At 56.4% G+C, this 23859-nt stretch overlaps 3 protein-coding genes across 3 annotated transcripts in view; 1 reads left to right on the top strand and 2 right to left on the bottom strand.

Moving 5' to 3' along the window:
- Positions 1–23859, bottom strand: part of SETD3 (SET domain containing 3, actin histidine methyltransferase) — a 363397-nt gene that overhangs the window by 136614 nt on the left and 202924 nt on the right. The window lies entirely within an intron of this gene.
- The window catches only part of LOC126958426 (cholesterol 24-hydroxylase), a 515386-nt gene that overhangs the window by 314389 nt on the left and 177138 nt on the right, over positions 1–23859 (top strand). The gene's annotated exons all lie outside the window — the stretch shown is intronic.
- CCDC85C (coiled-coil domain containing 85C) overlaps positions 1–23859 on the bottom strand; it is a 94606-nt gene that overhangs the window by 17335 nt on the left and 53412 nt on the right. Inside the window, exon 2 of the mRNA XM_050796756.1 lies at positions 5381–5454. Coding sequence (XP_050652713.1) covers positions 5381–5454 — 74 coding nt within the window. The remainder of the gene's footprint in view (positions 1–5380; positions 5455–23859) is intronic.

Genomic DNA, 23859 nt, shown 5'->3' with positions numbered 1-23859 from the left:
TTTCTGTGGTTTAAGTCCCCCAGTCTGTGCAACTGTTATGGCAGGCCTACCAGACGAATACAACATCCATGTCAGGAAATTCACCTTCACCCAGACCTCAGTTTCCCCATCTGTGCCTGGTGTGAATTCTGGGTCTCTTTCAGCGGCCTTTTGGTACGTGGCAGGCCAGGGGAGAGGTGGGCACGGGTGGGGAGGGGGCGGGAGGAGGGGGCGCCGGGGGCCCTTCAGTCACCAGCCCAGACCCCAGCCTCGCTCCCCAAGCCGGCCCTCTGGTCTAGGGAGAGAGAATATTAGGAGAGCTCCTTGCTCTTTTGTAAAGCTGGCTTTTTTTGGCGCACAACGGAGGCTTCATTTATCAGCCCAGCAGGGGAGTTAACGAGAGGCCCCAGCGTCAATTACAGCCGCCCCCAGCCCAGCCCGGCTGGGCACAGAGAATCCACAGGAAAAATAATAACGCGCACGGAGTCTTGAGATGAATCATCGCGGAGGAAGCAGCTGTGTTGATGAAATTTTAAAGCCAACATGAGAAAGAAAATACGAACAGCAATACAGTAATTGAGTCTGTGAACATGCTGGCACATTTTTAATTAAAGCTATTTTGGAGTTAAATAGAGGCCATGGGTGGGGGGAGGTGGGACCATGGGGAGTGGGAATCCGGGGAGGCTCCCTACCCTCCCACCGAAACCCCAAAGCCACGTCACCTTATGATATTCCAGAGAAGAGCACGCCTCTGGCCTGCTTTTCACCACAGGAAGAGGCCCTGCTTTGTGCAGAGGTGGGGGTTTCTGTACAACTTGATTTCCCTGACAAGATTTAAATGCCAGAATCACAGAATCTCACGAGCCAGAGTCCGTGAGGCTTAGGACAGCATCTCATTCAAGGCTGCGATCTCTTTCTTCAAGATTCCCGGCTAGGCGCGGGGGCTCACGCCTGTAATCCCAGCACTTTAGGAGGTCGAGGCGGGCGAATCACGAGGTCAGGAAATCGAGACCATCCTGGCCAACATGGTGAAACCCCGTCTCTACTAAAAATACAAAAAATTAGCTGGGCATGATGGCGGGCACCTGTTGTCCCAACTACCGGGAGGCTGAGCCAGGAGAATGGCGTGAACCCGGCAGGTGGAGCTTGCGGTGAGCCGAGATTGCACCACTGCACTCCAGCCTGGGCGACAGAGCGAGACTCCGTCTCAAAAAAAAAAAAAAAAAATAGATTTCCAACCATGGTCACCCAGCCATCTCTTGGTGACCTCCAAAGATGGTAACCTCACTACCTGCTGAAGCCCTCTCTTGGTTAAGTGGGCCTTCCTTATTGTGAGCAAGAAGAGCCTCCCCTCTTGGCCATGGAGACTGGACAGGGATCAGCCACAGGATCCCCAAGGCACATCCACCCAGTTCAACCATGCTGAGCACTGGAGACACAGATGTGGCCACTCAGGCCCTGCAGCCCTGTCCTGGAAAAGATGACAGTCCCACAGGGGTGGGGACCAGGATCCACAAGGATAGGTCATGACACCCTATCAGCAAAGGTGGGCAGCCCAGGGACTGAGAGAGCTCAGGGCAAGCACCAGGCCTCCTATGGGTAGTCAGGGAGGGCTGCAGACAGGAGGCCAGGAGAACAGAGACTAAGTAAACCCTATCTTCCTGGTGCCTCCCTAAGAACGGGGCCACCACTGTCCTCGCGGGCAGGGCCCTGCCATAAGCTCTCTTAACCTCCCCTATCCTCCAGGGGCCTCTCTGTGCATGTGGGTCCTGCAGGCTGGACAAGGTGGTGGTCAAGCAGGAACAAGGGTGAGACTGGCCTGCCAGCTCCCTGAGGGCAGGCCTCTGCCTGGCCAGCCCTGCATCCCCAGGGCCACGTACATAGTAGGTGGTCAGTTACACACTGAGTGAATGAGTGAATGAGTGCCCACTTCTCAGTCGAGCAGAGACCTGGGAGAGAAAGTGGCCTAAGGATCCCCATAAAGCTGGTGCCATTGAAGCTGCCCCAGGAATCCAAAGGCAGGCTTGGGACCCACTGCTGCCCCTCCCTCACCCTGCCTCTCTGTCTCTCTCTCCTGCATGGCTCAGCACAGCAGTGCCCTCCTCCGTGGCCAGCAGGAACCCTGCCCATGATCCCAGCTCCTCTAGTTCCTCCTTTTTTCTTTTTTGAGGTGGAGTCTCACTGTTTCCCAGGCTGGAGTGCAATGGCGCAATCTCGGCTCACTGCAACCTCCGCCTCCCCGGTTCAAGCGATTCTCCTGCCTCAGCCTCCCAAGTAACTGGGATTACAGGCATGTGACACCATGCAAGGCTAATTTTTGTATTTTTAGTAGAGACGGGGTTTCACTGTGTTGCCCAGGCTGGTCTCAAATTTCTGACCTCAAGCGATCTGCCCACCTCAACCTCCCAAAGTGCTGGCTTTACAGGTGTGAGCCACCACACCCAGCCGTGGCTCCCCTGGTTCTGCTGATGCCATGGGCTCTGGGGATGCCACCAGCTCCTGGAGCCTCAGTTATGAGGTTCAGGGGCCTCCACTGCAGCATGGGGACAGGGTGAGGAAACCATGCAAGCACCAGGGGCCAAGGCCCCAGCAGCATACATCTGCCCTCTTTCAGGGTGCTGGGTATGGCCCTGACACCACTTGCTGGGAGCCCCGGGGCAAGACCTTTGCCTGCTGCAGAGTCCATGCTGAGAAAGCAGCTAGGGATGGGCCCTGGGTGCCCTCCTGCCACACCACACAGAGATACAAGCTCCTTCAGCCACCACTCCAGCAGCATGGCTTGACCGGGCATCATTTGGGGAGAAAGCAAATTTCTGCTAAGGAAACGAAACATTTTGCCCCCTTTTCGCACTGATGATCTCTGAGTTCCGCACCCTGGTTGTATGTAACAACAAGCAAGCAACAGCAGGTTTCTGCCCCTAAATTCCAGTCCAACTGCCTGCAGCCAGCAAGCCTGCGTCCAGGCAAGCGCCAGCAGCTCCCCAGTCATTAGGATCTGATGTTGGTGCCCTGCAGGCCTGGCCCACAGATGAGGATGTGAACAGAGCCCTGCTGCTACCCCCAGGGAGCAGGTGGCAGCAGGCCTGGGGAGGGAGAGAGCCCTGGGCAGAGCCAGCCACTCCATCCTTGGGGCTCAAGGCTGAAGCTGCCATCCACCTCCACCTGTGCACAAGTGGGTGCAGGGCAGGCGGACACAACTTATGGTGGAGGGCCCCCTGTGAGACCAGAAGCACCCCAGGAAGGAAGGCAGAAAGAAGGGCTGCTCCTCCACAGCCCACTTGGGTTCAGGTTTTCTGCAAGTACATGGTCAGGAACTGGGGTGTATTTTTCCAGTGGGACACCGTGGCCTGCAGGGGCCAAGGGGTCAGGCACACTCCTGTCCTTGTGGAAACAGGACCATGAGCTGCTCTCTGGTTGGACTGCGGAACACACTTCTCATAGAAATAACACTGCAGGGCCGGGCGTAGTGGTTCACGCCTGTAAGCCCAGCACTTTGGGAGGCCGAGGCGGGAGGATCACCTGAGGTCAGGAGTTCGAGACCAGCCTGACCAACATGGTGAAACCCCTGTCTCTACTAAAAATGCAAAATTAGCTGGGCATGGTGGCGCATGCCTGTAATCCCAGCTACTTGGGAGGCTGAGGCAGGAGAATCACTTGAACCTGGGAGACAGAGGTTGCGGTGAGCTGAGATCACACCATTGTACTCCAGCCTGAGCAACAAGAGCGAAATTCTGTCTCAAAAAAAAAAAAGAAAGAAAGAAAGAACACTGCAAACAGCATCCCAAATTCAGAGCTGGAGCTTCCAACCCACTTCTCCACAGGAACAATGAGACAAAGAAACTCCAGATCAGGGCAGACGCGTGAGGTCACTGACCCGGGGGCCCGAGCTTCAGCCACCAGAGCATGGTCCTGGCCCTCACTCTGCAGAGCAGTAGCCCCCTGCCACCACCCAGAGGCAGGACTCCCTCTCCTACACACTGCATGCGGACTTTCTCCAAAGCAAAGGTCCCTGAGCCACGACCTTCTCCTGGTGTCACTTCTGCCTGCAGCGCCCGCACACCCTCCTTAGCAACCACAATGGCCCCACCAGGCCTGCAATGGAAGGCTTGCGTCTAGGGAGCCCTGCTCCACAGACAGGTGCGACCCCAGCCCCTCCTGCCCTCACCAGCCCTGGGAAGCCAGCCTGGCCTGTGGCCAAAGCCCTTCGCCACAGGGCACCTGACAGCAAGGCATGAAATTACAAAAGCCAGCCTTGCCATTCAGAGCTTGTCTATGCACTTGCACGTGTATGTTGGCGGGGGGGTGGGTGGGAGCGGGGTGGAGGAGAGTTCGCAAGAGGCCAAATGGGGAACATGTACCCTGCTAAGTCCCACCAGGCCCTGGGAACCTACCCCACGGCCCACGCAGTGGGGGCCTGAGGGGATGACCTCAGTGGGAGCTATGCTCCCTGCAGGGCCCGTGAGCCTCCCAGCAGCTGCCCAGTGGGCAGAGAGGGTGCCATGGAATTCCTGAGCTGGGCACTGGGCACCAAGCCTGGCTGGTCACCTAGCAACAGGGCCAGGCAGCTGAGCCATCCCTGTGGTTGGTTCCCAGAGAAACGCTTTGGGTATCCCAGGCTGACCGCTCATGGCCCAGTGGGAAGAGCAGGAAGAGGGAGACTGGGATGAAGCCAGGGATGCGCAGGAGGGCTTGGAGGCTGGGGGAGTGAGCAGCTTGAGGGGCCGCCAAGCCAGCTCGCCCCCAACACCCAATCGAGACTGCCCACAGCCTCCTCTCGGCAGCCCCCATGCCTGCCCCACCTGCAGCAGGGAAAGCCCTTGTCCTGGCAGTCACACGTCCCCTCCAAGCTCCAGCCACACTCAAGAGGCACAGACCCTCATCCAACCCCACCTACCCCCTGCAGCCGACCCCTCCCACACTGTGCCGCTGCTGCCCAGCTGTGCACAGGGTAGCAGCCTCATCTGTCTGTGGGTGAGGCCGGGCCCAGGAGGGAGGAGGGGACCCCAGCCCAGGGAGGAAGCGGCCAGTAAGTCCAGCATGGCAGAGGCGGGGAGGCTTCCATGTAAGTCTGCCCCATCTCCTGCCTGGATCTGCCCGTCTGCCAGAGGAGTGAAGCAGCCCGCGTCTTCACCAGCTGGGTGTTGTCCACCCTCTCAGGCCCTGGGCCAGCCCCGAGGAGCTCGCATACCGGGCAGTCAGCATGGAGGGCTGGGCGGAGGGAAGCCCAGAGGCGTGGCAGCCAGGGTTAGGTCCCTGGCCCCACTTTCCAGGAGGTGACAGGTGGCAGTGGGAGCAGGTCGGGGGAGGGCATGGGTCCCAAGGGGAGGGGTGCCCTGGGTGAGCTGGAGGGGTGGGCGCTGGGTCACGGTCCTCAAGGCAGCGCCACCCACAGCCGGCCTACCTGTGCGAGGAGCTTGTCACCCTCCAGCAGCCTCACTTTGCTCTCCAGTTGCCTGATGTAGGTGGATGAGGGATCTGGAAGGACACAAGAGGAAGGGGGACATTAGCCTCCAGCAGACTCCGTCCCCAGTGCAACCACAATGGCCCCACGAGGCCTGCAATGGAAGGCTTGCGTCTAGGGAGCCCTGCTCCACAGACAGGTGAGACCCCAGCCCCTCCTGCCCTCACCAGCCCTGGGAAGCCAGCATGGCCTGTGGCCAAAGCCCTTCGCCACAGGGCACCTGACAGCAAGGCATGAAATTACAGAAGCCAACTGGCCTCACGCCTGGCATGGAAGGTTTGGGTCTGAGGAGTCCCACCCCACAGCCAGGTGAGACCCCAGCACCCCCTGCCCTCATCCGCCCTCCGGAAACAGCATGGCCTGTGGCCAAAGCCTTCCCGCCATAGAGCACCTGACACCAAGGCATGACACACAGAGGCCAGCCTTGCAGGACCCACCCGCCACCCTCACTGTGGTCCTCTGAGCTATTGTCAGGACCTTCAGGACCTGTGGAAAGGTGAGGGGCGGGTGGCCTCGCCAGCCTGTGCTGGAGCAAGTCCTTCAGCTTCCAAGATGCTGCAGGCTCAAACGGAGCTCTCCTAAACACAGCCAGGTCACAGCCCACCCCAGGGTCGGGGTCCGGGGAGCCCCCTCCCCTACACAGTGGGGAAACAGCCTCCTGAACTTGCCAAGTCAGCATCTGGGATCCTTCACCTGATCACCCAGGAACTTCTCACAGGAGACGCGTGCCTGCAGCATATGCTGCAGGTGAGCAGCCACCTTCCCCATACGACAGTCAGGAACCCCATGGAACCCCCCGGTCACGTGTCCCCAGTTTCTGACCTCAGGCTAAGGGAGCCCAATCTGTGCAGACCACTGGTGCAGGTGAAATTCACCCACCCTCACCACTGACCCTGCTTTCCAGTCACATCAGGAAAACACAAAAATATCCCATCCCCACCCCCACACCCAACCATCCCACACCCCTGGTCCTGCCTCCCCCCAGGCCGGGAGTCAGCTCAGCCCCCAGGATGCCCAGAGCAAACCCTCAGGGCAGAGGGCTGGGGGAAGGGAGGAGAGGCAGGAACGGGACGGAGGCAGAACACCGGCCGGGTCACCCAGCGACAGCAGGTTTGGAAAAGAGGCAAGGGGGTGGCAAGGCTGTCCCAAGCACCCCTGTGGGTCACGAAGCCACCTGGTAAGGGATGGGCTATTAACACCTCTCCCCGGAGATCACCTGGCCCAGATAGATGCCAGCCCAGACGCCATCCACCCCGACGGCTGTCCACCCACCGGCCCACCCGACAGCAGGACGCAGGGTCTTCCCAGGTTCATGCCGCTGACCCTCGACTGCAGAAGCAGAGACATCAGCCCCTTTGACCACACACAGCCAGCTGTCTAGTCCCCATCACCACCTCAGGGCTGGGGATGGACTCCACAGGCTGTTAACATGCCTGGGGGTGCCGGGGCTTGGGTGCAGCTGGGGACAAGCCAGGACCGCCATGCCAACCACACGACCAATGAAGCATCTGTCCACCCCCAGCACGCCAATAACAGGATGCCTGGGAGCCCCCTACTCAGCCCTGGACCAGGCCCAGGGCCCAGCAGAGCCACTGGCCCAGCCACAGGCAGGAGCAGGTACTGGAGCCCCGCCCGGACACACTCACTGCTGGGGAACACTGCAAACCAGCCTCCCCTCCTCCTGCAGCCCAGTCACCTCCCAGGAATGTGGGGCCTTCTAGAGAGGAGAGAAGGGCGGCTCCCCATCCAGGCCCAGCCTCCCCACCCTGCCAGGCAGGCCACCCCTGCCCTCAGGATGACCTCAGGGCCTCACACCTCACCAGCCCTGATCCCTCCCTCCCTGGCCTCAGTTTACTCATCACTCTGTCAATCCTGACAAGCAGCTCCCAGGCCCACCCCAAGCAAAGAGGTGTGATGGCAAGAGGCCTCAGCATTCAGGCTGTGCTGCGTCCCTCTGAGCACGGAGAGATGGGGTGCAGCCTAGGCTCCCCAAACCTTCATGTCCTATACCCCACTAACAGGAGGGCTCCCTGGAACACAGTCCCGGGAAGCAGTGACCAAGTAAACTGCAGAGACCCTTCCAGCTCCCTCACTCTGACAGAGCTAGGACAAGAACGCTCCAATGACTACAGACCCACGTGTGGTCTCCTTCTGGGGGCAGTCAGGTGGGGGGAGCCCACTGTCCCATATGGGACACGTGATGCCCCCTGCATCTGGTGCCTTGCAAAGGACAAGCAGCCACCATCCTCATTTTCCAGGTGCAGAGGCCACGAGGAACAAAGTATTCCCACCACCAGCAGGTGAGCCTTCCAGCCCTCTCCCCACCACCCAGGCCCACCCCACAGGTCAGTCTTTGGGACCCAGTGTTTCTGGCCGCCTTGGGCAGAGCTGACAGCCTCAGCCTTGGAAAGAAGCTGGCAGAGACTCAGAAAGAAGACGCCATTCCCAGTCACACCGCTCTCCCGAAGGCTCTCTGCAGTGCAATCCTCGCACAGCCACAGGGCCCCTGCTCACCACAGCACCCCCATGGGACAGTGCTCCCGGGGGCAGCCCTGAGCCAGAGGGAGGACCCAGCCACTGTGTGTGACCAACAGCCCAAGACGGGCACTAACTTGTCCTCTGCCCTTCACTGCCACAGAACCATTCAGGAGGTGGGTGCACTTTCAGCCGCCCGCCTCCCGCTGCTGGTTCCCACAGGGTGAGCAAGGAGCTAGCTCCCTGCACTTCCCTCTCGGTGAGCCCACAATCGGAGGAGGGGTGGGCTGAAATCCGAGTCCGCAGCTGCCCCGTCAGCCTCAGCACCCTCACTGGGTGCCCCTGCTCCAGTCTGAGCAGTCAGCCCCCTCAGATACAACTGGGGTTTCACACCCACCTCCCAGGAAGGGTTAAAGACAGTGATCAGGCTGGCAGGCGGCATCAGGAGAAGGGACGCAGACAGGCCATCCCACAGGTCACCAGCAACGCCCTGCCTGCCCATAGCCAGCACCTCACCTCAGGGCCCACAGGCCACCGTCCCCCACATTGGGCCACCTGTAGGCACAGACAGGTGGCCACACGCCCATGGCCCCAGACCAAGGGGCTGCCCCTGACAAACCCATCTGTTCAGGTTTCCCCCAAACCCCAGGCAGCTATGCAGAACAACATACACTGCAGACCGCCGGGCTTTGTTGGGTTTTTCTTTTAAATTTCAAAATAACAATACAACAGTCTTAAAACAGATTTTAGACCATCCAGTAATTCCAATGGAATCTATCCTAAAGAATTAATTCCAGGCTGGGTGTGGTGGCTCATGCCTGTAATCCCAGCACTTTGGGAGGCCGAGGCAGGTGGATCACCTGAGGTCAGGAGTTCAAGACCAGCTTGACCAACATGGTGAAACCCCCATCTCTAATAAAAATATAAAAGTGGCTGGGCATGACAGCAGGCGCCTGTAATCCCAGCTACTCAGGAGGCTGAGGCAGGAGAATCACTTGAACCCGGGAGGCAGAGGTTGCAGTGAGCTGAGATCGCACAACTGCACTCCAGCCTGGGTGACAGAGCGAGACTCCATCTCAAAAAAAATTTAATTCTAATTATGAAGAAAGCAGACTGTTAGAGTGGCCAAAACTGGAAATAACTATTTGTCCAACAACAGCTGAGGGTTCTACCCTGTCATCATTACAATGATGTTTAGAAAGAGTTTGTCTCCTAAACAATATGGAAAAATACTTAAAATGCCAGTGGAAAGAACTGGACACAAAACGACATGCACAACGGCTGCGACGTTTAAAAATATCCACGCATTGACGTGAGTTCAGGAAGGAAGTCCACAGAAATCCTGACTGTGCGGCAGCTCAGTTGAGGGAACCAGTGGGTTTTTATTTATTCACATCGTTTACTGGTAATTTTCAAATAATCGACTTCTAATCTAGTTCTGAAATCCTTCTTTCAGAAAAAAAGAATGGCCAGGTGCGGTGGCTCATGCCTGTAATCCCAGCACTTTGGGAGGCCGAGGCGGGCAGATCACCTGAGGTCAGGAGTTCAAAACCAGCCTGGCCAACATGGTGAAACCCCGTCTCTACTAAAAATATAAAAATTATCTGAGAATGGTGGTAGGCACCTGTAATGTCAGCTACTCGGAGGTTGAAGCAGGAGAATTGCTTGAACCCAGGAAGCAGAGGTTGCAGTGAGCTGACTGCGCCACTGTACTCTAGATGGGTGACAGAGCGAGACTCTGTCTTTAAAGCAAAAAAAAAAAGAGAACAGATTAAACTCTTGCACCTCCACATTACATGCATGGCCACCCACTGAAGCACCTGACATTTTAAACCCAGCACCCTGACCCTCTCCCACACTCAGCTCCCTGGAAGAGCTCTCCAGGCTGCCAGGAGCCAGTGAGCCAGGCATCAGTCACCCTTGGGTCAGGAGTAGGCACTCGGCAGACAGGAAGAACAAGAGTGATCCGGGCACTCCCAGTGGGGGCTGGAGAGCAGAAGACCCCGGGAAGGGCCGGCTCCTGTGGAGGACTATCCTTCCCAGCAGCCTCAAAGCTCGTGATCCCACTGCGTGCCAAGCCCCAGCCTCTTGGAGATGAGCATGTAATTAAATTAATCCCAGGGTTTACAGTAATGAGCGCTGGAGCCACAGGGGAGGGGACATCACTTCGCAGCTTGGCTGCCTGAGGGCAAAATGAGGGAGGTGACCCTGGGCTGGCCTGGCCAAGGGGTCCCCTTGGGTGCTCCCCTAACCCCTCTGGGGGCCATCGGACCGATTCTGGGGGATTTCCTATCCAGCTGCCAACCGGGGAGGAGGGTGTCTCTCTACAATGTTCTCGTGTCCAGGAGCCAGACCTGAGCCCTCCTCACCCCGCCCTCTTCCTGGATCCCTTGCTCCCATGAGGAGGAGGTGGGGGGAAGCTGTGCAGCACGGTAGGCGAGAGTCACACAGCCTGCAGGTCTGCCAAGCCCTCCCCACTGGCGCTGTGCTGGCTCCATCCCAGGTACCCTGCGCTGGGTCCTGCCACTAGGACCAGGGCTCACTGGCCTTCTGGAAAGCTGTGAGGCAGGGGCTGTGTGGTATTGCCCCTCCTGGCCTGGTTTTCACTCTGGCAAGATGATGTCACCTCCACCTCCCCTCCAGACGTTGCTGTGTCCAGACAGTAAGAACTGGGGGGCCAGAAGCCACGTCCCATCATCACCTCTGTGACCTTCCTTCCCTAGCTCAGCACTTGGCACAGTCAGCCCCCAGAAAAATGTCTGCAGCCCTAATAGGAACTCATCCCTGGAGGGACCTGTTCTCAGCTACCTCCCTGGCTCCGTCCCACCAGCTCCCACCAGCAGGAGTAGCTGTGATGAGCTCCTCAGGAGTGCTCAGCCATGCATGTGACACAGCACCCCGTACCCCAAGCTGGGGAACCCCAGACAAGGAGCTGCTGAGGCTACAGGGGGCACAGCATCCGGGGCTCTGGGCACACGCTCCTTGCATCTGACTCTGCGGTGCCTGACGCTCCTGTCTCACGCACGCCTCCCCATGATCTTATATCTCAGGGTGGGTGCAGACTCAGAGAGGAGGAATCAACTTCACGTGGGTTATGTGGGAGGCAACCCCAGGAAGCCCAGGTAGAGGGGTAGAGAAGGGAGGCAGGGAAGGGAAGAAGCCAGTGGAAGGGGCATCCACCCTGCTGGTGAGCTCTAGGGCTCAGTCACCTCACCTGTCCAATGGCTCACCAGAAGTATTAATGTCCCAGCACTGCCCAAGAGGAGAGTGGAGAGGAAGGGCTCCCTGGCAGAGCTGCAGGTGCCAGCAGGCAATACAGCCGTGGGCTCAGAAGCAGTTAGTGCCTAGGGATCGGGGCTGGGCGTCAACAGTGTCTGCGACCACTCAGGAGAAAATATGGTTTATCCTCTCTCCATAGAAGGTGGAGGCTGGGAGCAAGGGAGCTGCAGTGACACACAGGGACACATGGTGACACCTGGTGATACACAGAGCCCAACTCTCCAGCTGCTGCACACCCTCCCCAGGTCTGCCTCCCAGCCCCTCCCCCTGTGCAAGGCCCTACAGCATGGCTTCCCAGCCCTGGTCAATTTCTGCAAGGTCTGGGGCCAGGCAGGCTTGTGGCAGGTCATTAGCAGGAGACCTGGCCATTCCAAGCCGCAGGCCTCCATCAGGGCTCACGCCCAGCAACTCCATGGGCCCTGTGCAAGAGAGCTGATACCACTGTTCAGCGCAGCAGGTTGGCTGATTAAATCCCCTTCTCCTTCCACTTCAAGAGGGGTCAGCTGCAGCCTCAGGGCTGGTGGCTCCATGGGGCGGAAGGGCCTCATGAAACCAACACATACCTCCCACAAAGTGCAGAAACAAGGTGCAAAGGTGCACCAAGTAACACAGGCAGGGCAGGGCCAGGGAGAACCGGGCTCCAGAATCTTAAGCCAGTGCTCTTGGTACCACCAGCCATGGGGAGCTCCAAGCACCAGGGACACAGGGATGCAGATTCTAGAAAAACCCGTCCATAACCACATTCATCTACCAAACAGCAATCGTGTGCCTTATACATATTAGTCCTCAACATTCCTCAGGGTAAGGCAGGTGACCAGGCCCCCAGTGTACAGATGAAGAAACTGAGGGTCAAGGAGGCAAAGTGGCAGCCACAGACCCAGGGAGTGGTGGCCTGGAGGCTCCGGGAAGCAGCCAGCCTCCTCTTCCCAGGCAGTCCTCCCCCCACTCTGGCTCAGCACCACCCATCCTGGGCTGGAGGCAACAGAAGGGCCACACTGGCCACACATCCTGCAGTGCCCCGTCCTAGCCAGCAGGCACTAGCCCTTGGCCGCTGCTTTCATCACGAGGTAGCCACTGCCCGCATGTCAGGCCCAGCGGGTCCTGCAGCTGCATGTTCCTGGCTACCCTACACCTCCAATGCATGAGCACCTCCAGGTTTCCCCCAGCAAGGCCTGGGGCGCTCTGCTTGTATGGGTTCACCAAAGCGCCCTGTGAGCTGGGCCAGCAGCGCCTGGGGATGGCCCCATCTTCTCCAGGGACTTGGGAGATAGTGCAACTCCAGGCCTGCCTACTCCCTGGATCTCGGCATTCCAAAGGGTCACCAAAGGACTGAAATTCCTTTTTTTTTTTTTTTTTTTTTTTTTTTTGAGACGGAGTCTCGCTCTGTCACCCAGGCTGGAGTGCGGTGGCGCAATCTCCACTCACTGCAAGCTCCGCCTCCTGGGTTCACGCCATTCTCCTGCCTCAGCCTCCCGTGTGGCTGGGACTACAGGCGCCCGCCACCGCGCCCGGCTAAGTTTTGTATTTTTAGTAGAGACGGGGTTTCACCGCGTTAGTCAGGATGGTCTCGATCTCCTGACCTCGTGATCCGCCCATCTCGGCCTCCCAAAGTGCTGGGATTACAGGCGTGAGCCACCGCGCCCGGCCCAAAGGACTGAAATTCTTGTAGCGCAGAGAGAATCCTCTAATCTGAGACCCAAAAGGAGAGTTATCGATTTCATCACAGTCCAGGCTACCAGTGGGGTGCTGAGTTCCCCATAATAGGGGGAGACAAAGCAGCGGCTGAACAGTCTTGGTTCGGGCAGGAGCCTCTGGAACAACGAAGGTTCCCGGTGTGGCACAGGAAGCTGCTTACCTACCCCAGTTCCAGAAGAGCCAACTCTGCTCCCCCAATCTCCGCAGGACCCTGCCAGGCAGAACCCCGTCTTACAAAGGAAAAAAAGGAATGCTCAGCGTAGATGAGTCTGCCCCAGGTCACAAAGCCAGCCACCCACAGGACCAGTGGAGGGTGGGGGTGGGGGTGGGGGTGGGGGTGGGGGCAGTACATTATTGGTCAAAGGCACATCTCTTCCTGTGAGGGACCCTTGGCCTCATGAAGGAGCTGCAAGAATAACCACGTCTACTGCAAAGCAAAGAGTGGAGTAAGGAGGCACAGCCCAGGAGAGAGGGGCAGAGAAAAGGAGTGTGCTGACCAAGAGAAATCGGGGCCTCCTTCCTGAAGGAGGTGACACTCGAGCTGAGCACTGAAGAGCAAGCAGGACTCTGACAGACAGATTGTGAGGATGGGGAGACAAAAGGCACATAAGAGCTGAGGGCACACCCTGAACAAAGGCAGGGAGGTGGATCCACAACAGGTCCAGGTACACCTGTGCTGTGCCCCTTAGCATCAATGGCCATGCCAATCCCAGCTGACACCAGCTCCTGGAAGGCATCACAGCTCTCGGAGGGGCAGGCTGAATGTGAAACGGGCATTATTTATGGATGAAGGCAAGAGGACTGAGGAGGGCATTGGGTTCCTGTGAGGACAGCTTTTGGTGGTGGCTGCATGGAGCCAGGCAGGCCTCAGTGCCCACAGCCCACAAATGGGCATGCTGGGTGTTGCAGGTCGAGGCAGCTGGCTGCAAGCTCAGCAACGCCTTCCAGTGCCCTGGGCATGGGAAAGAGTTCTCCCATCCACTTGGGGCATAGAGAAGAGAAGCATCTTTTCCCATTTGCACACACACATTTTGCGGAGTGCTCACCATATGCCAGCACACACTGAGCACAGCCCATCACACCAGGCTGATGAGGGACATCCTGTCACTGCTACCACTGTGTTATTGACAAGGTGCCTCAGACACAGCGATGTCAGGCAAGGCCAAGGTCACCCAGTGGGAACCTTGCAGGGCTGGGATTTGAACCTGGGTCTGTCTACAGCCAAGGCTCTCTCCGTCTAACTCGCAGCTTCCACACCAACCCTGGGGTTCTGGCGCGGTGACCCTGGGCCTCTCATGACGTCATCACTATGGTTATCAGGAATGCTCATTCTAAGCTTTGCCTGGCAAGGAGGCACAGCAACTTTTACCTACTCCCCCAGCAAAGAGATCGAGGTTCCAAGGGGCTCCATAACCACCCAGTCACAGAACTCATAAAAACAGGGCTAAAATTTGAAGGGTGTGTGTGTGTGTGTGTGTGTTCTCACAACCAGAGCTCTTCCAGACAACCCACTGAGGCAGGGGATGGGGCTTGGGAAACAGCCTGACTCCCGTCCTCTCCCAGAGCAGAAATTCCCTTCGTGATGCAAGGCAACTTTCAGGGCCCAGGCTCCAGGGAGCATCAATCTGAACTGCATTATTCTTGACCCATCTCTCCTCCGGGACCTCGCCTCCAAGGGCACCAGATAAGCGCCCAGCCCCAGATGTGAAAAGACTTGATGTTAGTGAGGTTTTCAGTCTGAGCCAAAGACCCCACAGCCTCTGAGCCTCGCCAGGTCACATGTGGCCTGCAGGCTGGCACCAGCTTCTCCTGAGATCCACCTCCATGCCCGGAGATGTGGAATCATGGGAACCTGAAGTCCCACCTAGCCGATGCATGCAAAAACGGAGCTGCCACGACCGGAGCTCCACACCCTCCACCTCACACTCCCACAGCCGGATTAGAAATCAAACATGCCAAGGACACACTTCCCAGTACCTACAGGGGAAGAAAAGTAGCTAGAGAAGAGGAAAACAAATGGCTGCCCTAATGAGAATGAAATCTCCTCTTGCTGGCCGGTCAGCCTTCCCCAATGAGCGCACGCCCGTCCTCTCAGTGCCATCTGTCCCCCTCTTGGGCCACTCTGCTCTGGGCTGGGGACTCCCACACATCGGCTGCCTGCCTCTCCCCAGCTTCAGGGGCCCCTGGGCACCCAGCATTTAATTCCAGGAAAAGCCATGAGGCTTCCCAAGTCACTGAAATCTGGAGGGAGCAGCTGAATGGAAAGCCCCGCTCCGGCTCAGTTCATCTAGAATGTGCCCTACTTTGGATCTGCCTGGGAACCACCAGTGTTCTCAAACCAAAACTCAAACTCATTTCTCCATCCGCTGCTTCGGAAGCCTGACAAGCCAAATGAAAACTGTGGAATTGCTTCACATATGGGGACAAGGGGAAAAGAACTCCTTCCCTGTGCCTTCAAGGCCTGCATACATTGGAAATTGACCTGTGTGTGTGCAGCAGATAGTGAAGGTGTCGGCACTGTTAATGCCCATCACACTCCCCCACCAACCCCAACTTCACTGCTAACGTTGGGAATCAGTGACAGATCCAGACTGTGTGCAGATGTCAGCTAGTCCTGCCTGGGAGCGACATCTCACCAGACACGGTCACATCACATTCAGCTTGCGGCTCCCAGCATCAGGCTGAAAAGTACACCCTCCTGGCTCCTTGGGGAGCTTTTAAAATCTGATCTCTTCCCCTGAGACTAACTGAATTAGACTCTCTAGGGGAGGGACGTGGGCATCAGTTTGCATTTTAAACGCCCTGCGGGTGATTCTAACACTCAGTTCTGTGGTCACTGTTCCAGTTGTCCAGCTCCCAGCCCCCATCTCCGACGGACCCTGCACCCTCCTGCCCCTGACTATTAATTAGTGGCTGAACTCTGAAGCAAATGCAACAAAAGCTAGAGGGATTATGATGCAACTAATCGCGCAGGACTGAAGTCTGCATGGGGGGAGAATAAACAACCCTTATCGAGCCCTAGAATGCAGATGCCAAGCCCCCTGGTTGCATAAAGGGGAGACTTTTGCTGGTTTCAGGAGAAAGTGCATGGGCGTTGCTTTCATCACTAGATGTCATCCAAATCTCTACCAAGTGCCAGGCTCTGTGGGAAGAGCTGGGGGGCCAGGATGATGCCCTCCCCCCACAGCTCTGCCCCGAGACTGCTTTACAACAGAGTTGGTAAGAACAATGAGGAGGCGTGGGAGAGGTGGGAGGTGCAGCAGGTGGAGGCGGCTCAGGAAACACAGAAATCCAGGCGTGGCTGGGTCATCACAGCCAGCACTGGGAAAGCGGCTCAGGGAAGGCACTTGATTTGCGGTGAGCGGTGAGCGGTGAGCGGCAGCGGTGGGAATCCGAGGCCCTGCAGCAAGAGAAGGAGGGGGCTCTGGGCGGTTCCATCTGGCAGCAGCAGCACATCTGGACTGCGTTTCACTGAGGCAATGAAAACAAGAATAAATCCTCACCAGCCAGGTGGCAGGATTCCTAGGGCCATGGGAGTTCAGAGAAGACAGCTCTATGTGCACCAGACTCTACAGAAAAGATAACACAGCCACGTGGAAGGGCAAGGTGAAGCCCAGAAGAGACCCACACGCCTGGTGTGTGGCCGGGTGCCCGCGGGGACAGAACAGAGTGCTTCATGAACGGGGACGCAGCAGCAACAAGCTGTCCGCCCAGAAAACAGTAAAACTCCATCTCAGCCTCATACCATACACAGAAAAAGTTCCAGGAAGGTCAGAGAGTTCTATGTGAAAAAACTATTTTGACCAGGCACAGTGGCTCACGCCTGTAATCCCAGCACTTTGGGAGGCCAATGTGGAAGGATCGCTGGAGCCCAGGAGCTAGAGACCAGCCTGAGCAACATAGCAAGACTCCATTGTGGTTTTTTTTTTTTTTTTTTTTTGAGACGGAGTCTCGCTCTGTCGCCCAGGCTGGAGTGCAGTGGCACAATCTCGGCTCACTGCAAGCTCTGCCTCCCGGGTTCACGCCATTCTCCTGCCTCAGCCTCCCGAGCAGCTGGGACTACAGGCGCCCGCCACCTCACCCGGCTAATTTTGTGTATTTTTAGTAGAGACGGGGTTTCACCAAGTTAGCCAGGATGGTCTCGATCTCCTAACCTTGTGATCTGCCCACCTCAGCTTCCCAAAGTGCTGGGATTACAGGCGTGAGCCACCGCACCCGGCCGATTTTTTTTTTTTTTTTAACTTTAAACTTTTTTTTCTGAGATCAGGCATGGTGATACATGCTTGTAAGCCCAACCCCTCAGGAGGCTGAGATGGGAAGATCACTTGAAGCTAGGAGTTCAAAGCTGCAGTGTGCTATGATCACACCTGCGAATAGCCACTGCACCTCAGCCTGGGCAACATAGCAAACTCCCATCTCTAAAAATAATTAAATAATACAAATAAAAAAACTTGGGCTCTTCTTATACTACAGGAAAGAAGTGAGACACCAAAGATCACATACTGTATGTTTCCATTTATACAAAATGTCCAGAATAGGTAGATTCATAGAGACAAAGTAGATGAGTAGTTTCCAAGGGCTGGTGCAGGCAAGGAGGGGACGGGGGTGACTGTCAATGGAAACGGGGTTCCTTTCTGGGATGACTAAAATGATCCGGAATTAGATGGTGGTGATGAGCGTGCATCTCTGCAACTATACTGAAAACCACTGGATTGGCTGGATGCAGTGGCTAACGCCTGTAATCCCAGCACTTTGAGAGGCTGAGGCGGGTGGATCACCTGAGGTCAGGAGTTCGAGACTAGCCTGGCCAACATGGCAAAACCCCGTCTCTACTGAAAATACAAAAATTAGCTGGGTGTTGTGGCAGGCACCTGTAGTTCCAGCTACTTGGGAGGCTGAGGCAGGAAAATTGCTTGACCTCAGTAGGTGGAGGCTGTAGTGAGCCGAGATCACGCCACTGTACTTCAGCCTAGGCAACAGAGTGAGACTCTGTCCCAAAGGAAAAAAAAAAGAAAAAGAAAACCATGGGATTGCATACTTTCATATATATTTGTGTGTATATGTGTGTATATATACACACACACATACATATACACACACATATATACACATACATATACATATAGCATACTTTTAGTTTGTGAATTCTATCTCCATAAAGCTGTTATTTTAAAACAGAGAGAACATTTTAAGGAAATAAAAATAAAAACTTGAGCTTTCAGGTAGAAAACGATTTCTTAATCAAGGAACAGAAAGAACAAACCATGAAGGGAACGACCGTGAAACCTGACTATATGAGGATTACAAACGCTGCCAGAAAGCAGCTAGGTGAGCAGAGTTGGACGACAAGCTGCCACCCGGGAGGAGCCATGTGTAAGTCCCCTCCCAGACAAAGGATCATACGCAGAATCCCTAACATCATTAAGGAAATACATGAGAAGGGGCGGAGGTATAGGAAGAGGAGAGCCACAAAAGACGAAACCTGTGTAGCCAACAAGTACGTGAGGAGACGCCCAGTCGCAAGTGTCATTAGGGAAACAGCAATTCCGACAACGAGACGCCACTGGATTGGCGGAGAGTAAAAAGTGGTCATGCTGTGTGACAGTGCACACGTAAGAACGGGCCGCAGAGGGGATGCTGATGATCGGTGCCGTGGATCAGAGAACAGCCTGGCGCAGTTTCCTGCAGCCTGAAGATGCTCACACCCTTGACAAAGTCCAGCACAAGCGCCCAAAGAGACAGGCGCAAGACCGGGTCTGCCAACACCAGCTGTACTAGTGAAAACTGTAAACCACCTAAATGTCCTCCCCAGGAGACCAAATTGTGGTTTAACCCAACAAAGAAATACTGTAGGGAGATAAAAGTGAGCAAACAAGAGCCAGGCAGAGGGGCACACTCCTGTAGTCCCAGCCACTAGGGAGGCCGAGGTGGGAGGCGTGCTGGAGTCCAGGAGTGTGAGTCCAGCCTGGGCAATCTAAAAAAGACCATCTCTAAAAAAATAAAAGCAAAAAACCCAAAACAAAACAAACAGAAAAAAAGCAAACCAAAACAAAAAGATGAACCAAATACAGTCACACATATCCATAGGAATACATCTCAAAAACACAATGAGGATGGGGGCAAGCCACTGAGGAACACACACGCGATACCATTTCTATAAAGTCTGAAAACCTGCAAAGCATCCTCACGTTGTTAGAGGCTTCCCAGGCAGGAGAAATTTTTAAAAACTGCACGAGAATGCTGAGCTCCGATTCCGGGCCACAGCTCTCTCTGGGAAAAGTGGGGGAGGGAGGAGGATGACACACAGGGTGCCTCCGCTCCACCTGCCAAGCTTGATTTCTTAAAAGGCTAAGATCTGAAGCTAAAATGCTTTATTGCTGACAATGTGATAAAGGCGGGCTGTGGAGTAATCGCTGTCTCATTATTCTCCAAGCTTATTGCTTTTTATCTATTTCTTAATAAGAAGCAAGTTAAAGGAAGAAAGTCTGGGCAGCAACACAGCCATTCTAGAAAAGATGCTGGAAACTCCTGATGTTGTACCCCTTCCTCCCTGGGTCCCCATTCCGGGGCTGCATATGGAAACCCCACAAACATCCCCACAGTGACCTCCTTGGGTGCCACCCACTCCCAGTGGGAGTAGCCCCACGGCAGCAGTGGAGAGCCCTGGGGAGAACGAAGGGTTCACAGGCATCCAGCCGGAAGGCAGCAAGTTGCCTGGCAGTAGGAAGCCCCCCACCAGCACACAGCGGACAGAGCAGGCCCCCTCTTTGCCCCAACCTGCTCTGTGACCTTGGACAAGCCCCTTCCCTTTCCCAGGCCCCGGAGAAATGAGGGCAGGAGGCCCAGATAACTCAGAGGACTCAGAAGGCAGGACAGGAACGTGACTGTGTCTCCTGCAAGACAGTGTCCCTGAAATTAGGCAGAGCGGTGTGGACCCGCCCGGTTAGAAGCGAGATAAGGCTCAGTTTGAGGACAGCAAATTGGGCTTCCCGCGTTTCACATAAAACTAACAGCAGGGTGATTGTTGACCGAAATGATCATCAACAAGCCCGGCTTAATAGTGCCATCTTCCCAGGGGTCCTGGGGAGGACACATTCTCCCAGCCGTGGAGAAGGACCAGCTCCTTTCATGCGCAAGGCATGTTGCAAGAGGAGATAATTGGTGCCTAGCAATGCAAACAACACAAGCTGTGTGCCCGTGAGGGCTGCTGCAATTTCTGTTCAGAAGAGGCAGTGGAGTGTGGGGGAAGAAACTGGGTCAGGAGTCCCAGCCCTGGCAGTGCCCTCCATGACACACCGGGCCTCAGTTTTCCCAAATGACAACACAAGGGCCTTGTTCTGGATAAAGTTCTCAGCCTGGGCTTGTGAACTCTAATCAGCAGAATGACAACCCCTCAAATATGCCCCCACCCTAATCCCCAGGATCTCTGAATGCTATCTGGCCTGGCAAAAGGAACTCTGCAGATGAGATCAAGGTCATGGAACTCGAAAAGAGGAGATTAGTCTGGATTATGCAGGCAGGCCCAGTCTAACTGCATGAATGTTTAAAAACAGAGAGCCTTTCCCCGCTGAGCTCAGAGGGAGAGGTGACCGTGGTGGGGTGGCCAGTGTAATACTGTTGGCTGTGAAGATGGGGAAGGGGAGAAGCTGGAGAGACAGGGAAGCGGGCTCTCCCCTCTGGCCGCTGGAAGGGAACGCAGCCCTGCTGACGCCTTGATTTTGGCACTCTGATCTCCAGAACTGTAAGAGAATAAATCTGTGTTGTTTAAGCCACCAGGGCTGTAGTCATGTGTGACAGCAGCCATAGGAAACCAACACAAGAACTGAAAGTCATGGCTGTGTGGCTTCAGGTTGCTTGCTTAGCCACTCTGAGCCTCGGTTTCACTTACAAATGAGATAAAAACCCAACCTTGGGAGGCTTCAGTGCAGACTAGGAGAAGACCAGCTCTGAAAGCCCTGGCGCAGGACCTGAACTTAGCAGATGCTTCACAAAAACTGCCCTGTTCCCCAACTGCTCACACCCTAACTGTCCGACCTTGATGGAAACAAAGGGCAAGCTGAGACCTGCACGCTGCCCTCTGAGCCGAGATACCAGCACCAGCTGACCGTGGGGACAGCAGTACCATAACAGGCCTGGGGTGCCCAGGCCACACTCCTCCTCCAACGCACGACTGCTCACCTGGGCCCAGCTCGACCAAGCTGCTGGCACCAGCCTCCATCACCAATCCAGCAAAGGCTAGCACATTACTGCCAACGTTACCCAGTGTGGGCATGCACACTGCAAGGTGATTCGAAGCCAATGTGGTATCATCCATCCAGCACGTGAGCTCTTCTCTATTCTAAAGCTGAAGTTTTGTAGAGCATAAAGTACTGGAACCACTAGCTGGATGTGACATAATGACAAACCAAGGTTAATTCCATATGCGGCAGAAGAGATGCCCTCCCAGCCCTAACAGAGTCCTGGGGTGGTGTAAGGGTCACAGTGTGCACGGAGCACTGGGGCTAGACAGACACTAGACACTGACCACCAAGTTCATACCACCGGTATGTGCATCCTCCCAGAGGCCACATGGGATTGGAGGCAGTGGGGGGAAAGTCAGATGAACAAGCAAGCAGGTGAACAGGTGAATGAGCGAGCAGGTAGGTGTGCAGGTAAGCAGGTGAATGAGTGCGCAAGTGAATATGCAGGTGAGCAGGTGAATGAGCAGGTGAACATGTTGGTAAGCATGCAGGTGAGTATGCAGATGAGCAGGTGAATGAGCAGGTGAATGAGCAGGTGAGTGAGCAGGTGGGTGTGCAGGTGGGTGAGCAGGTGAGTGTGCAGGTGAGTGTGCAGGTGAGTGTGCAGGTGGGTGTGCAGGTGGGTGTGCAGGTGAATGAGCAGGTGAGTGAGCAGGTGGGTGTGCAGGTGGGTGAGCAGGTGAATGAGCAGGTGAGTGAGCAGGTGGGTGTGCAGGTGGGTGTGCAGGTGAGTGTGCAGGTGGGTGAGCAGGTGGGTGTGTAGGTGAGTGAGCAGGTGGGTGTGCAGGTGGGTGACCAGGTGAATGAGCAGGTGAGTGAGCAGGTGGGTGTGCAGGTGGGTGTGCAGGTGAGTGTGCAGGTGAGTGTGCAGGTGGGTGTGCAGGTGGGTGAGCAGGTGAGTGTACAGGTGGGTGAGCAGGTGAGTGTGCACATGGGTGTGCAGATGGGTGAGCAGGTGAGTGTGCAGGTGGATGAGCAGATGAGTGTGCAGGTGAGTGTGCAGATGGGTGAGCAGGTGGGTGAGCAGGTGAGTGTGCAGGTGGGTGTGCAGGTGGGTGAGCAGGTGAGTGTGCAGGTGGGTGTGCAGGTGGGTGAGCAGGTGAGTGTGCAGGTGGGTGTGCAGGTGGGTGAGCAGGTGAGTGTGCAGATGTGTGTGAAGGTGGGTGTGCAGGTGGGTGAGCAGGTGGGTGTGCAGATGAGTGTGCAGATGTGTGTGAAGGTGGGTGTGCAGGTGAGTGTGCAGGTGGGTGAGCAGGTGGGTGTGCAGGTGAGTGTGCAGGTGGGTGGGCGGATGGGTGAGCAGGTGGGTGTGCAGGTGAGTGTGCAGGTGAGTGTGCAGGTGGGTGTGCAGGTGGGTGTGCAGGTGAGTGAGCAGGTGGGTGGGCAGGTGGGTGTGCAGGTGAGTGAGCAGGTGGGTGAGCAGGTGAGTGTGCAGGTGGGTGAGCAGGTGGGTGTGCAGGTGGGTGTACAGGTGGGTGTGCAGGTGGGTGAGCAGGTGAGTGTGCAGGTGAGTGTGCAGGTGGGTGTGCAGGTGGGTGGGCAGGTGAGTGTACAGGTGGGTGGGCAGGTGAGTGAGCAGGTGGGTGAGCAGGTGAGTGTGCAGGTGAGTGTGCAGGTGGGTGTGCAGGTGAGTGGGCAGGTGAGTGTACAGGTGGGTGTGCAGGTGAGTGTACAGGTGGGTGGGCAGGTGAGTGAGCAGGTGGGTGAGCAGATGAGTGTGCAGGTGAGTGTGCAGGTGGGTGTGCAGGTGGGTGGGCAGATGAGTGTGCAGGTGAGTGTGCAGATGGGTGTGCAGGTGAGTGTACAGGTGGGTGGGCAGATGGGTGAGCAGGTGAGTACAGATAGGTGAGCAGGTGGGTGTGCAGATGGGTGTGCAGGTGAGTGTGCAGATGGGTGTGCAGGTGGGTGAGGTGGGTGTGCAGGTGAGTGTGCAGATGGGTGTGCAGATGGGTGTGCAGGTGGGTGAGTAGGTGAGTGTGCAGATGGGTGTGCAGGTGAGTGTGCAGGTGGGTGGGCAGATGGGTGAGCAGGTGGGTGTGCAGGGGAATGTGCAGGTGGGTGTGCAGGTGGGTGTGCAGATGGGTGAGCAGGTGAGTGTGCAGGTGGGTGAGCAGGTGGGTGTGCAGGTGAGTGGGCAGATGGGTGAGCAGGTGAGTGTGCAGGTGGGTGTGCAGATGGGTGAGCAGGTGAGTGTGCAGGTGGGTGAGCAGGTGGGTGTGCAGGTGGGTGGGCAGATGGGTGAGCAGGTGAGTGAGCAGGTGGGTGTGCAGATGGGTGAGCAGGTGAGTGTGCAGGTGGGTGTGCAGATGGGTGAGCAGGCGAGTGTGCAGGTGGGTGGGCAGGTGGGTGAGCAGGTGGGTGTGCAGGTGGGTGGGCAGATGGGTGAGCAGGTGAGTGAACAAGAGAGTAAGCACGCAGCAGGCAGGTGAGTGCAGGCTGATACTGGAGTCCCCCAGTGAGGTTCAGCCTCCCACTCCCCAACAAGCCCCCTCCCTAGGTCAGAGCCTCTAGGGAACAGGGCTCAAGAGACAGCCCGAGCCAAATACTAGCAGACAGTGGGACCAGCAACAGCAGCCAGGTCCCAAAAGAAGAAAGGAAAGCAGAGGAAAAATAAATTCCAGGCCCTGGGCCTATGGAGCAGTGAGGACCTGAGGCTAAGAGGAGGCCAAGGAGGATGGCCTTGGTCCCAGACCACCTGGAGGTCTCATCTGAAAGCCTCAAGGGTGGGCA

The sequence above is a fragment of the Macaca thibetana genome, chromosome 7, assembly GCF_024542745.1.
Source record: "Macaca thibetana thibetana isolate TM-01 chromosome 7, ASM2454274v1, whole genome shotgun sequence".
Classification (NCBI taxonomy): Eukaryota; Metazoa; Chordata; class Mammalia; order Primates; family Cercopithecidae; genus Macaca; species Macaca thibetana.
This window is presented reverse-complemented; position numbering and strand designations above follow the sequence as displayed.